Genomic DNA, 14187 nt, shown 5'->3' with positions numbered 1-14187 from the left:
ACCGAAACATGATTCGTCTACTAGGAAAATGTTTGAGAATTCTCCTTTTAAATCATTACATTAAATAACAAACGACATTATAAATTTAATTGTATACGTTTGAATATTTTACCATAGATTGCAACGTAACACAATTCCACAAAGCAATCTTCATTACTTCTACTGTTGACGAAATACATATTTTTGGCCAGCATATTACAAGTTATGTTTTGAATAATGGCAGGTTTGCCAGGTATTTCTTTGTCCGAATAGCACAGACCACTGTCGCTAATTTGGTCTGCAGTTCCATTCACTAGATACAAACGAAACTGATCCATACGGTGTGCAACTGTAAATGAGAATCACATGATAACAAACTAAGAATTATATCAAAAAATGAAATTAAACGGTCTATAACGATTCCCCAATTACGTTTTGGTTGTCACCATAATATCTAACTAAACAAATATATGGAGGATGAAGAAATCAAAGACACTATATTGATAAAATGAGAAGTTGTTCTGTCTGCTACTATATGTATGATAAATTGATGAATGACGTTTATATTTCTTTTAGTAACTATTGTGCAGTAATCTCATTTACGGATATAGTGAAAATTTTCATTTGATTTACAATTATTTGTGTGCATAATCTATCGTCAAATAGAATGGATAAACTGATTGATCCAAAAAATATTACAATTATATCGACAGCTGTAGTTACAACATATTTAACAGGACCCCCTTCTATGTACTTGGTCGAGGTGGTTTATGTCTTCGACTTTGTATGGGTCCCATGGACCATGGATCTGTATATTGTTACTCGGACTGTTCTGTTACAATCTCTGAAATTGCGTCGCAAGAATCCTAGAGTTCTTGAGACTTTCGTTGAAGTTATTTTTGCGTGCTTTTTTCAACATAGATCTTCGCTGATAGTAACGCAAAGACATTAGCTGCTATCCACAACTTCGAGTTGGTGTCCAAGTAAATGATAATTTGTCTACAAGATGTTTTTCCGATTAGTGCTCACTCTAATGACTGTGCATTATCTTCCATACACGTTCATCTGCTTGATTACTGCCGTGCTTGTATATCAAACTGCCATCAGCAAAATAGCAAACTGTGTCAGATAAAACTGTATCAGGCAGGTCGTCAATGTATACCAGCTACTAGAGAGGACATAGAAATGTGCTTCGGGGGGCTCTAGAAAGACATCCCTGAGTTAGAACCTTCTACTATCTCTCCGAGATGACAACAATGATGATATACATTTTTGGGAGTTTCCTCTAATCCTGTAAAATGTTAGCTTATACAAAAGGCGTTGGCGTGGCACTTAGTCGAAAGCTTTGGCAAACTCCAATAATATAATAGTAACCTGATATCTCCCGGTTTTCAGTTTTTCTGCTATTCCTTGGGTTGTTGATATCAGCTGTGATTCGCATGATCTTTTGGGGCGGAACCCATGTTGGCTATTTGTCAGAATCTTGCAGTTCTCTAGATGACTCATGATGGATGAAGGAATTATATGCTCAATAACTTTGCTGACTACTGATGTGATGGACTCTAGCCGGAATTTTGATGGAACATTGCGCTCTCCTTTCTTAAAAAGTGGCGTGAAAGTCTGATGGTACAGTCCCCGACTTTATTAAAAACTGGAAAGTAAGGTACAACTGTAAGTGCTGGTGAGTTCTCAACTGCACTGTCTAAAAATCCATATTTATTCGAGTCTGAGTGTTAATCCATGGGTTGTTTTTAAATTGATGATGAAATTTTAGATTGAATATGAGTGTCAATAAGAGATGTTAGTCCTTCCTTAAACGCTTGCCACATATGATCTTAATTGCTGATTTCAGAGCATCTGAATTTTGTTGCGAATTCCGTATAGTTGAAGATCGAAGTGCTGTTTAATCTATCTTTTTCCAAGGATGAAATTTCCACGTTGTGGTGTTTTCCTTGGTGGTTCATAGTATGCTGCAATGACCATTTCCTTCATTTTGATAGATCAAAAGTACAAGAGATTAGTTCAACTGACTACATGTAACTATGTGTGATGCTTGTAAATTCGGCTCTTCAGCTAATAGTACTCCACCATGTGAACATGATTTCCTATCGTTTCTGTAGACATTGTAATTCAGATGATTGAATGTCTGAGAGAAGCCATGTATCCATTCCAATTGTTATGACAGGGGTATTGATTTTATCAATACTTGGGACCTAAATGCGGTGTTTTTTTTAATGTATTCTGCATTTGTAAATTCATTGTCAACATGCACAGATATATTCTTTGTCTAGTTCTTGACGGCTTTGGTTAGCCGCTGATGGTTTAGGAGATCATGCAGCTGTAGGGCTCTTGATTGATGAGAAAGAACAGTTTATAGAGCGTTCTTTGGAGCTATTTTTACTAGAATAAATGTCGTCTGTTGTGGTGCTCGTGTCGGATGAATAATTACTACCAATGCTGTCTGTACCTGTGTGTGGAATTTCATACAAAATTGATATTTGCTTGACGTTTCCACATGTTGAAAGTGACAAGAGTCGGATGAATTTGCAAAACGACAAAACAACGATGAACTCATGAATATGCATTATTTGTGAGAAAATAGGTCACATGTATTGCATGAATAATACGATTTTTGGACAGGGTTGCTTTCTATGTCCACCAAGAGGAGGATAATCCAGAATTATTTCCTGTTGTGCTGTACTGTAGATTGAACTCTAGTCTTACTGTGTAATCTAAACCAGGCGCAAACTAAGCTAATATTTGATTGTGTGTACTGATATGAAAGCATATGCCTCAAAGTCATGGTTCTTATCATAATAACTTGTGCCACCATGTTTGTCAAAGTTCATTGAAAGGAGCGGTTCTACATTGAGTAGTTCACGGTATGTACTGTTCTCATATCTATTTACTACTACATCTTAGCATTGTTGCATCTGAGTGTTGTATAAGAGAGGATCGAAAGATACCAAAGGGACAGCCAAACTCATCAATCTAAAATAAACTGACAATGTCATGGCTAAAAATGAAAAAGACAAACAGACAAACAATAGTACACGAGACACAACATAGAAAACTAAAGAATAAACAACACGAACCCCACAAAAAACTAGGGGTGATCTCATGTGCTCCGGAAGGGTAAGCAGATCCTGCTCCACATGTAGCATCCGTCGTGTTGCTTATGTGATAACAAATCCGGTAAATAGTCTAATTCGGTAGGTCACATTCATGAAAGGGAAGGAGATTGTAGTTACGACGTAAGGAACATATCCGATATCATTTGTGAAACGGTTATTCCATAACGGTCAACCAACTCGTGATGGCGTCCGTAAAATTTACGAAGGGATGATTTCAACTTATAATTTGGAACTCTTGGTTTAATAGATTCCTTGTAAACAGCCACCCTCTATCAAGAAAATCATGATAGGAAATGCAAGCACGGGAATATCGTATCAATTGGGAGATATATACCCCGTATACAGGTGCTGCTTGAATGTTGCTACTTAGAAACGGAAAGTTTACAATTGGAAAGCTGAAATCATCTCTTTTGTCGTAAAGTTTTGTTTTCAACCGACCCTCATTGTCAATTTCTAGATGTAAGTCAAGATATGAGGCCGACTTTACTGTATCTGTAGTATCCTTTATTTCTAGTTCGATGGGATAGATGCGTTCCAAATAGTCACCAAGTTTTGAATTATTTAGTGAAAGAACATCATCTTTATAGCGGGAAGAAGAGTTAAAAGATATTGCTAATTTCTTGTCTTTTTTCCTAAGAAGTTCCTGCATGAAGTCAGCCTTATAAAGAAACAAGTCGGCAAGTAGAAGGGCACAGTTTGTTCCCATTGGAATGCCGACAGTCTGTTGAAAAACACGTCCTCCAAACGTTACAAATATGTTGTCAATCAAGAAATCAAGCATCTTGATAATATCAGTTTCAGAGAATTTTTTGTTTGAATCAGAGTGATTCTTTACAAAGTAGGATTTATCCCTCCCTATGATGTATGCTATGATTAGTATAATAATTGATGTTGGCCAATCAAAATAACATTATAATAAAGCATATATGTAATGTAATTATTCAATCATTACTTACAATCTTCCCGGTAGTAAATCAGAATGTTTGTCATATGGGCAACTACTGGAAGACTAAGGGACCACCATGAGTATCTTTGTGCAATAGCTGTAACAGAACATCCGGCATTCCATTTATTATTTGCAGGTCCTTCTATTGCAAGGATTGCTGGATAATTTGGATAATTAGAGCTCTGTATTGCCAATCCCTGTGTTGCAAGATTTACTGTAAAAATAAATGGTACACATAAAAAAATATATGGATACATCTGTTGTAGGGTTGTCACTGACTCAGACGTACTTTATTTTCTGTGACTGTATCTTACATTAATTTGTAGGATCCTTTACTATAGATAATTTAGCTGATCTGTAACAATAACATTTTCATGCCTTATATATCATGTACTGTAGTACGCCGCTAGATTAAAACTGACGTGGAAAGGTAACACATGCCCACCGAAAGCTCTTTTTTTTTGAGAGCCCAGGTGGTCGTGTGGTCTAGCGGGACGGCTGCAGTGCAGGCGATTTGGTGTCACGATATCACAGTAGCATGGGTTCGAATCCCGGCGAGGGAAGAACCAAAAATTTGCGAAAGCAAATTTACAGATCTAACATTGTTGGGTTGATGTTTAGACGAGTTGTATATATATATATGCATATACTAGAGATCATTAGGCAGTTTAGGTTAATATAACCGGTCAACTGTTATATGCGTTCGTTGTCCTTTTCTTTTTCATTAATATTTCAACTTGAAGGAAAAAAAATCCAATGTATTTGGACAGTCGCCGACCATTCTTTACACCACCAATATGTTCCTCTTTTTTTTAATTTCCTTAACTACTTTAGTTATGAATATATATATATATATATATCAGGATAGCACTTTTTTACGAAGATACTGTTTATTGAGCCTGTAAATAAGTAATAGTAAAAGTTCAATGATAAGTTAATATTGATATTAAAAGGCCTCCGAACAAAAAGGGGTATTCAGATCCCCGAGCCCGAAGGGCGATGCGATTTGAACAGCCCTTTTTGTGAGGAGGTCTTTTAATGTCAATATTAACTTAATCATTGAACTTTTACTGACTTACAAACCGTCAAAAATATATGAAAAGTACATAAAAAGCACTTGCAGAAACCTAATTCCCCTGAACTTGACGAGTCTAAATATGTTTAACTTAAATGATAGTTAAACAGTACTCAGACTGGTATATACAATTAGCAGTTACCAAATTGAAATGAAAACGGACCAATTTAATGGTATTACATCATATAATTATGTATTTATGATTAAAAAAAAATTAGCATCTAAATAACACCAAATGATAGTTTTACAAAATTAGGGGGTAAATTTATATTTTTTAGCCAACTTTTCAAAATAACGATTTCTTATTTAATAAATCAGCAATCAAAACCCCCGTACAGACCTCATTTATAACTGACCAATGAATAATAAATTATGTCCAACAACTTCATGCTATATATACTTGATGTTTTTGATCTGTCAGTAATCATGAAACGTAAAGATCAGACCTTATAAAACAGTAAGTAAACTCTTCCAACAATTAGCTTTAAATTTTAAACAGCTTGTTTAAGAACTTTTAATCGGACATTCCTAGATGTATAAGGTCCTTCACAATATTCATCCGGCAAATGTTCCTTTTGTTTCTGATTTGGTAATTTTCCTACATTAAGATATATGCGAATGGAAGATAATTAGTGTTATCTATTCAGTCCAATCAATTAATAGATCTTGCTTTATTTGTGTTTTTTTTTAAATAAGAACTATGCATGCAAACTTCAATGAATAAAACCGTATTGAACTAGGTTTCACTGTCCCGATCAAAACGTGTTGGGTGAGATATATTCGCAAGTTCAATATACTATATGAAAACAAACTTTAATTTAGTCGTCCGTTATTCCCTTTTCGTGTCTAAATGAAGCAAAAACACCTGAAAAAAACTCATATGTTATAAATCGTTTTTAAACATTAGATAAGAACAATATTAAAAAAATATTCAAAACTGTTGAATAAGCAGTCATTTATGTGATAAACTGAAGAGACCGCACCCCCCCTCCCCCCCCAAAAAAAAGGAAAGAAAACAACATAAAAATTTAAATGAAAATTGTAAATTATAGCATTTTAAAAGATCTTGTCTTTGTGTGCCAAGTACTAGTACTGTAACAGAGATATTAATCAAATTGATTGATTGTTGTTTGCTATAAGTCCAGTAGCAAATATTTCATGCCTGTTAATGACTATAACACATAAATTGTAAATACAATAGGTAGGTCGTACAATAGGTGCAAGAGTTTTTAATTTGATTCATAAAATCTACCCTGTAGTCGATCATCCATGTTTACGTGTAGTTTACAATATCATTTCACGTATCCATATTAGGTAAGATACTTTTAGCTCCCTTAAGTAACATTAGATAAGAACAATAGTAAAAAAATATCTAAAACTTTTGAATAAGCAGTCATTTATGTGATAAACTGAAGAGACCCCCCCCCCCCGAAAAAAAAAAGAAAACAAAACAACATAAAAATTTAAATGAAAATTGTAAATTATAGCATTTTACAAGATCTTTTCTTTGTGTGCCAGGTACTAGTACTGTAATAGAGATATTAATCAAATTGATTGATTGTTGTTTGCTTTAAGTCCAGTATCAAATATTTCATGCCTGTTAATGATTATAACACATAAATTTTAAATACAATAGGTAGTTCGTACAAAAGGTGCAAGAGTTTTTATTTTGATTCATAAAATCTACCCTGAAGTCGATCATCCATGTTTACGTGTAGTTTACAATATCATTTCACGCATTCAATTTAGGTTAGATACTTTTAGCTGGCTTTAGTAACTGTGAGAATTCTGTGAAACTGTATTGTGTATTGTACTTTAGCTTTTGCAATTTTTGGTATGATATTCTGTACTACCGATCACTACTGCTCTCCTGATTGGTCTCGTGTGGGGGCTTTCGCCTCGAGAGCGGGAGGTCATTAAAATTTGTTCGAACCCCGAACGGGTCAAACAAAGACGTTAGTTAAATTGGTATTCTATTTCAACGCTTAACACGTGGCATCATAAAGTAAGAGCACAGACTGGCCGGCTCAGCGTCGGAAATGTGTCCTGGTCGGGTGACATTTCTTCCTGCGAACTAATATCTTGTGAACTTACACGATAGAAAAGACTCAGCTTGTCAGTCTAGTAGAAAACGGGGCTAATGCTCTTATTATATTTCACGTAATCGCCCTGAATATTAATTTTATTCGCCGCTGGTCGTCATCCATTATCATTATTTATTTTACCGTTTTATTATACAGTGAAGTGTTGGGATTATTATTTTTCACGGTAAATAATTATAGTAAATCAAATGTGCCTTTTCGGATATATAATATTTGACGGAAAATATTGAATTAACTCCGTATAACTATTATTTAGTCGTGGGTCGGTTTTGAGCTTATTATTCTGTACACGGAATGTTCTATAAAAAAAAGACCGAACGTTGACTCTAAATATTTTTATTTATCTGTGTCTTTGGGTTGCTGTCGCATTAATGTATACCTTTATCTCATTTTATTTAAAACCAATATTTGCTTGGGTATAGAAATATTTACATCTCTAGACCTCTCCCGTTCTACAGTATACCCTTGCTAGATGGGTGCGTTCGTTTGGCTTATTGGTTATATAAATACGCAGCTTTGTCCGATCAAAATATAATATGAATGTATATCAGATGCCTGGTGCAGTGAGAATTCCAAGCTATCTTAACCTTAAAAAAACATTAGAGGAAATGATGATCTACACACGAGTTGAATGATTGAAATGTGTAAACAACAAGTAAAGTCAGCTTAATCTTTTTAAATAATTATAAGACGCATGGCTGATTTTAACAACATTTGTGTGACTTTGGCTAGAACAATAGTAGATGATTAGCAAGACAATATTTAAAAAAAATGAAACGTTCAAAATAAGTTGAATCTTTTTTATAAATTGTTGTCAACCTTTTTTTATCATTTTTTCCCCTTTTATGACAACTATTATACCAGTCTGAGATATAAATAAACTTCAAACAGCAAATGTTGTCACCAAGACGAGAGAGCCGTCATTGTATGCTTCAATATATGAGTTATTGCCACTCAATGAAGATTTTTTTTTTCTGATGTAGTCCCTCCCCTGTCAGTTTTGCTGGAAATTATACAATGTAACCCCTGATGTGTACTACGACAACGTTTTTTTAATATTAAAAAAAAAGATTAAATGCAAAGAGAAAAATGATGAAAGAAATGCAAGATTTACGCCTAAAAATTCAAATGTAAATAAAAATGAAATATATAAAAATCACTAAATGAAGCTGATTAATTTATTGCTCCTTTGTGTCCAGTGGCAAATATGTCATGCGTATATTCACGACTAGATTCAAAGTGGATCAATTTGAAGCAAATGTTCACAAATTTAGAGTGGCACTTTTTACAATAAGGCAGAGCGTTCGCTAGAGGTAAAACGTATGCCGTAATAGAATAGATTTGAACAATAATGATCGAACTCGTAAGTTATAAAGCCCCCCCCCCCCTTCCTTTTTTTCTCCACGATAGACGAATGTCATATACAAAACGTCATGAATTTACAAACAATAACGGCCACTATAAGTAAATGAGATATGGACTTTTTTATAAATTAATTCCTATTGCAGCCAACATCTCCCGGTTCGGGACAGGTTATTTATTTCCACAAAATACCTCCTGATTATTGATCAAAGATATTTCACTGGGGTAAAGCTGATGACCGTAACTGCATTCACGGTCATCCCAAGATGTCGGATGAAAAATTAGGTCAGTTTCTGTGTTGTCTGTTAAAGTGTTTCTATATCATTTTCTTTACAAATCCTACATTGAAACGATGTAAATTTATAAAAGAATCACTCGGAAATCACTAATTACTTCTGAGAAATGTGCATGAAACGAAAAATTCGATTTGAAAAAATCGCCAAAGATGACCGTAAATCACATTCGAGATGACCGTAACAGAATAAGCGATTCATAACAAGGCGGACCGTAACTGCTTTTAAGATGACCGTAATTTGTAAATGATGACCGTAACTTTTAAAGGATGACCCTCAATTCTAAGAAATATCCGTATTTATATAACTATCTTTTTGTATCAAATGATTAATCGTGTTGGTATACACATATTAATATGAAAGTTTTATCCTATAGGTAGAAGAAAATAAGACGTGCTTCGAATGCAAAGATTACCATATGTATCTTTTTTACAGTAGAGGGTTCAATTTTTAAAATGAATTTGCCAAAAGACATGCGGTGCACAGCCTTCAACTGCTCGACAAAAGATTTTGTTTTGTTTCTGGGATTCCTTTTAATGACATATAATAAATACACATTTTTAAAAATGCCAAAAAATTGCATGTACACCCATTGATATTATATCGTCTTTCATTTTGTCGTGCAAATAAAATAACAGAAATATTTTGAAAATATTATTCGAATAAACTAGTGAAGTTGAACTCCAGCAAAGTAGATCCTTAAAATAGTATTGTACGAAAAGCGTATCACAAGGCGGAACGTTGTCAATTTGTATATATACAGAAATGTTATTCATACAGTCAGGATTCTACTTCTTCAAAATTATCTCCCCATTACGCCAGTTCATGCTCACAGTCGTAGAAATGGAAGCCATTGTAGAATCATTGTAGGGATGACGCTCTGCCAATTTTGCTCTTGAAAACTGATAAATTTATCCACATAGCACCATTACGATCGATCGTTATATGTCAGTTATATTTTAAAATACAAATGTATCTACTAGCTAATGAGCATTAGTTAATAATCTTGTCTGCATTGATTCAACTTAAAAATATTGTCTGTTTGGATGTCAGATGGAATTTTTGAAAATTCTTAAGCATTTAAAAAAATTCTAATTAAATATTTCGTGGAAGGGCAGACTAAACATTTTCAGTGGTTGAAGATTATAAACCCTAGTTATCACACACACATTTTCATCATCCAAATTAAAAGACTGTCGTCAAGTACTTTTAGAAAAAAATAGCTATTCGAACACACCTACTCTGTTTTTGTGATTCATTAGATAGGTATCTCAATTGACCCATATATTTCATCTTTTCGTACTGTCATTTTTTTACGTTATAAACTCAACCTGTAGCTTTGATATATAATAATGATAGAATCTGAAGCGAGATGCTATATAAAATACTCTTGCTTTGTACGTTTTAAAGACAAAATATACACCCCAAACATGCCCTAACATAAAAAGGTGCACTCGATTTTTCTCTTTTCGATACCATCGTTACCTGTTTTGGGGAATTTTTTCTTGATTCACATAATGGAAGGACAGACACGAAAATTTCTGAACTAAAAGATTGATATGTTCTCCGTCCGTGATAAAAAAAAAATCGGATGTTATGCATTTTCTACATCCAACTTATAGATACTATATATAAAAAAGAAGATGTGGTATTATTGCCAATGAGACAGCTATCCAAAGAGGACCAAAATGACACAAACATTTACAACTATAGGTAACCGTAAGGCCTTCAACAATGAACAAAGCCCATACCGCATAGTCAGCTATAAAAGGCCCCGATAAGAACCATGTCGTCGACTTGATATCTTATTGTTTTGCATTACTATGTAATAGATACATTGAAAACTTATGCAAATGGTGTTTTTAAAATAAGAAAATTGTCGTTTTATTTGTTTCTATTAACTTTTTAAAATTTTGTTACTATATCAAACATTACAGTTAACTTTTATCGCTTTCTCGATAAACACAGAGCTTCGATTCTTTTGTTCTATTTCAAAAGTGTTTCCGCCTGCATATATCAAGACAAATTAAGATTTTAATCTGCTTCCTCTGGACCCATACACATGGGCTCGATTACCAAATATTCGTATGTATTATTAATGTTTTTAATGCTCCATTTATTGGCATTATGTTTTTCTGGTCTGTGCGTACGTTCGTCCGTTTGTCTGTTTGTTTGTCCGTTTGTCCAGCTTCAAGTTAAATAAAATTGAAACTTAGTACACATTTTCCCTATGGAATGATCTTTTTAATTCTAATGCCAAATTACAGTTTTATCCCATTTTCATAGTCCACTAAACATAGCGAAAATTATAGTGTAGATGAGGCATCCGTGTACTAGGGACACATTTATGTTTCTTCAAATTTTCGTCGTATCGCTGTAAATTTGTGTTAAAATTTTAACGTCGATATCAATAAATATTTCATTGTTTACGAGAAATATGCAATTTACTATCATTGTTATAAATCCTAAATATGGCCAATTATATTATAGTTTAAAAAAAGAAATTTATGAAACATATTTATATCCGCTAACCGAGCCCCTATTGAGATCGACAAACTCAACAAAAAAGCATTGAATACAATACGGATATTTCTTAGAATTGATGGTCATCCTATAAAAGTTACGGTCGTCCTATATAAACTACAGTCAGTCTTTACAAATTACGGTCATCCTTTACAAGTTACGGTCATCTTTTTACCAATCACGGTCATCCTTGTTTTATGTTACGGTCATCTTGAAAATATTTTGATTATGATTTACGGTCATCTTAACGATTTTTTCAAATCGAATTTCCCGTTTCATGCACATTTCTCGGAAGTAATTAGTGATTTTCGAGTGATTCTTTTATAAATTTACATCGTTTCAATGTATGATTTGTAAAGAAAATGATATAGAAACACTTTAACAGACAATACAGAAACTGACCTAATTTTTCATCCGACATCTTGGGATGACCGTGAATGCAGTTACGGTCATCAGCTTTACCCCAGTGGATATTTAAGCAAAAATTTGAATAAAACAAATTCTTGAAATGGTAAATTAAGGTATTTTGCTGGGTGTTTTTCCCAATCCTATTTCGGGCCCTCTGATTTTAAGAGGGCGTATCTAATTAGTCATGCCCGATTAACTTTTACTGAATTGAACTTCAACTTAAAGACCTACATCGGGTGAATAAGTTCGAGGTACAATAAGTAGACAATAGAAATCCTTTGTGAAATAAGATCGTCCCAGGTATCTTAGAAAATAAATTTGCGTTGAATAACAATGAAAAATGCACGAGCAGGCCTAGGTTTGTAAAGATACTATTTAGTGTAACTTAATCAACGCAGTAATAAGATATTTGAATAGTGTTTTACTGGAATAAATATTGATTTTTTTATCAGTAAATTTGAACCAAACTAACCATTATTGCTATTCCCATATGTACATTCACGGTTGCACAATCCGCCGATATTTAGATACATGTATTTTAGTGTTGTCCAATCGTACAGTTTGGCCTAACCGGTTACTCAGATAACCGTTCGAACGATTAATCGGTTAACCGGTCGATTAAGTTGATGTTTGAAGGTCTTATCCATAGTCCCCTTCAACTGTACGTTTTATAATACAATGAACTGAAGTTGGTCCTTTGGCACTATAAAGCTTGTCTGTGAAGATTCCTATCTAAGTTTGACTTTTAATATTTCAATACACCGTTTCTACTATGCCGTTTGTTATAGCCTCAGATTGAAAACTAAAAAAAAACTTTTGATCTCGTCGAATTGAAAATGTCTGATACAATGGTTCTTTCATTTTTTCTTGATGTCTCAGAAAATAATGTGGAGTGTTTCAATTTGAAATGGTAAAGCCTGTTACTCGTACCATCAAATATACATAAAGTTACATACACCAAGCACACGTTGATCTACATTTCACTATTTTGGCGTCAGCATTTTGTGTTAATGTATGACAATTTAAGCCTAGAACAATAGATGTTGCACATTCAGATGTAGGTCTACACAATATTAGACCAAAAACAAAATGATCAAGTAAATCGTAAATTAAAATGGCATTACTAATTTAAAGTAAGTGTTTAAAAAAACATGTACTAGTATACTATTTATGTTTACTAAGACCTTGTTCAGAGCAGCTGATAGTTGTTTAACTTCTAATTACATTACAGGTCCTTTGTTCTAACAGGGGTGATCTGAGCCGGATCGTCCCTATAGATCACCTCAGTTTGAGTTTCTTTGTTGTGCATGCTTTCCTTTGTTCTGCATCATTTTGGCGGGAATGTCAAATCCACTATAAAACTTATAATCAATTTACAATTAAACGGAAAAGACCATCTTCCAAAATTCATGTAGAAAAATCCAGTGTATATGCTGGGATTCGAACTCAAGACCTTTAGCATACCAAGCCACGACACTTTTTTTTTTTTTATCTTTATTAAAATCAAACATCACATTACATATTACAATCATTGAAATGTATCTACTATCACAGTTGAGTTACACAATACAATACATTTCTAATTACATAATACAAATTCTATCTTACAGTTATCCAAGATTACAGTTCATTAGTACATCAGAGATCAAATATAATCACATCACTGTCTGTTTTCTGTAGTATAGAATTATGCAAAAGGAAATGCTTTTCAAATATGTTGCTCATATTCTTCATTTGACACAAATATTCATTAAAATAAGTCACATAATGCCTCAATGTGTATTGAAAAAATCTTAAAATATCAATATTCTTCACATTATTTTTTACTAGATTTATTCTTCTAAATATACAGTATCGTGCAACTGATAACATAAAGTTAACAAAACTTAAATTCACACCATTGATTGTTACAGTTAAACCGAGCATAAATATTTGTTCATATACAACAGAATTCACTTGATCTGAATCACAAGTATCTAACAATAACTCTACTTTTGTAATCAAATACTGATGAAAGTCATATAATTCAGAACACTTTATAAACAAATGCATAATATCTTCTATTTCATTACAACAAATATCACACAAATCATTATCTACCAACTTCATTTTTAATAAACGTTCATTTGTAAATATACAACAGTGGGCTATTTTAAAATCAAGCTCCGTCATTAATGACGGTTTCCAAAACATATTAACTATCTTCCATACTTTATGCATAATACTTTCATCCTCTTGAAAGATATTTATCCATTTGTCAACAGATTTTGGTTTCTGACACAATTTATCTATAACAAGACAATATAACTGTTTTGATGAACACATCTTAAAATCAACAAGTTTACAATTCATATTCAAATTAATA

At 33.3% G+C, this 14187-nt stretch overlaps 1 protein-coding gene across 4 annotated transcripts in view; it reads right to left on the bottom strand.

Moving 5' to 3' along the window:
- The window catches only part of LOC139487853 (receptor-type tyrosine-protein phosphatase mu-like), a 317750-nt gene that overhangs the window by 239651 nt on the left and 63912 nt on the right, over nt 1-14187 (bottom strand). For 2 of the 4 annotated variants that reach the window (XM_071273046.1, XM_071273033.1), the window contains exons 3-4: nt 4070-4273; nt 113-328 (exon numbers count right to left, since the gene is read on the bottom strand). The exons of 1 other annotated variant lie outside the window; for it this stretch is intronic. In XM_071273046.1, the coding sequence (XP_071129147.1) occupies nt 113-328; nt 4070-4273 (420 nt within the window). The remainder of the gene's footprint in view (nt 1-112; nt 329-4069; nt 4274-14187) is intronic. One more of the 4 variants, XM_071273027.1, reaches the window with a different exon arrangement.

This window comes from Mytilus edulis, chromosome 1, assembly GCF_963676685.1.
Source record: "Mytilus edulis chromosome 1, xbMytEdul2.2, whole genome shotgun sequence".
In the NCBI taxonomy this organism is placed as follows: domain Eukaryota; kingdom Metazoa; phylum Mollusca; class Bivalvia; order Mytilida; family Mytilidae; genus Mytilus; species Mytilus edulis.
The sequence above is the reverse complement of the archived record's forward strand: the minus strand, read 5'-3'. Positions and strand labels throughout refer to the sequence as shown.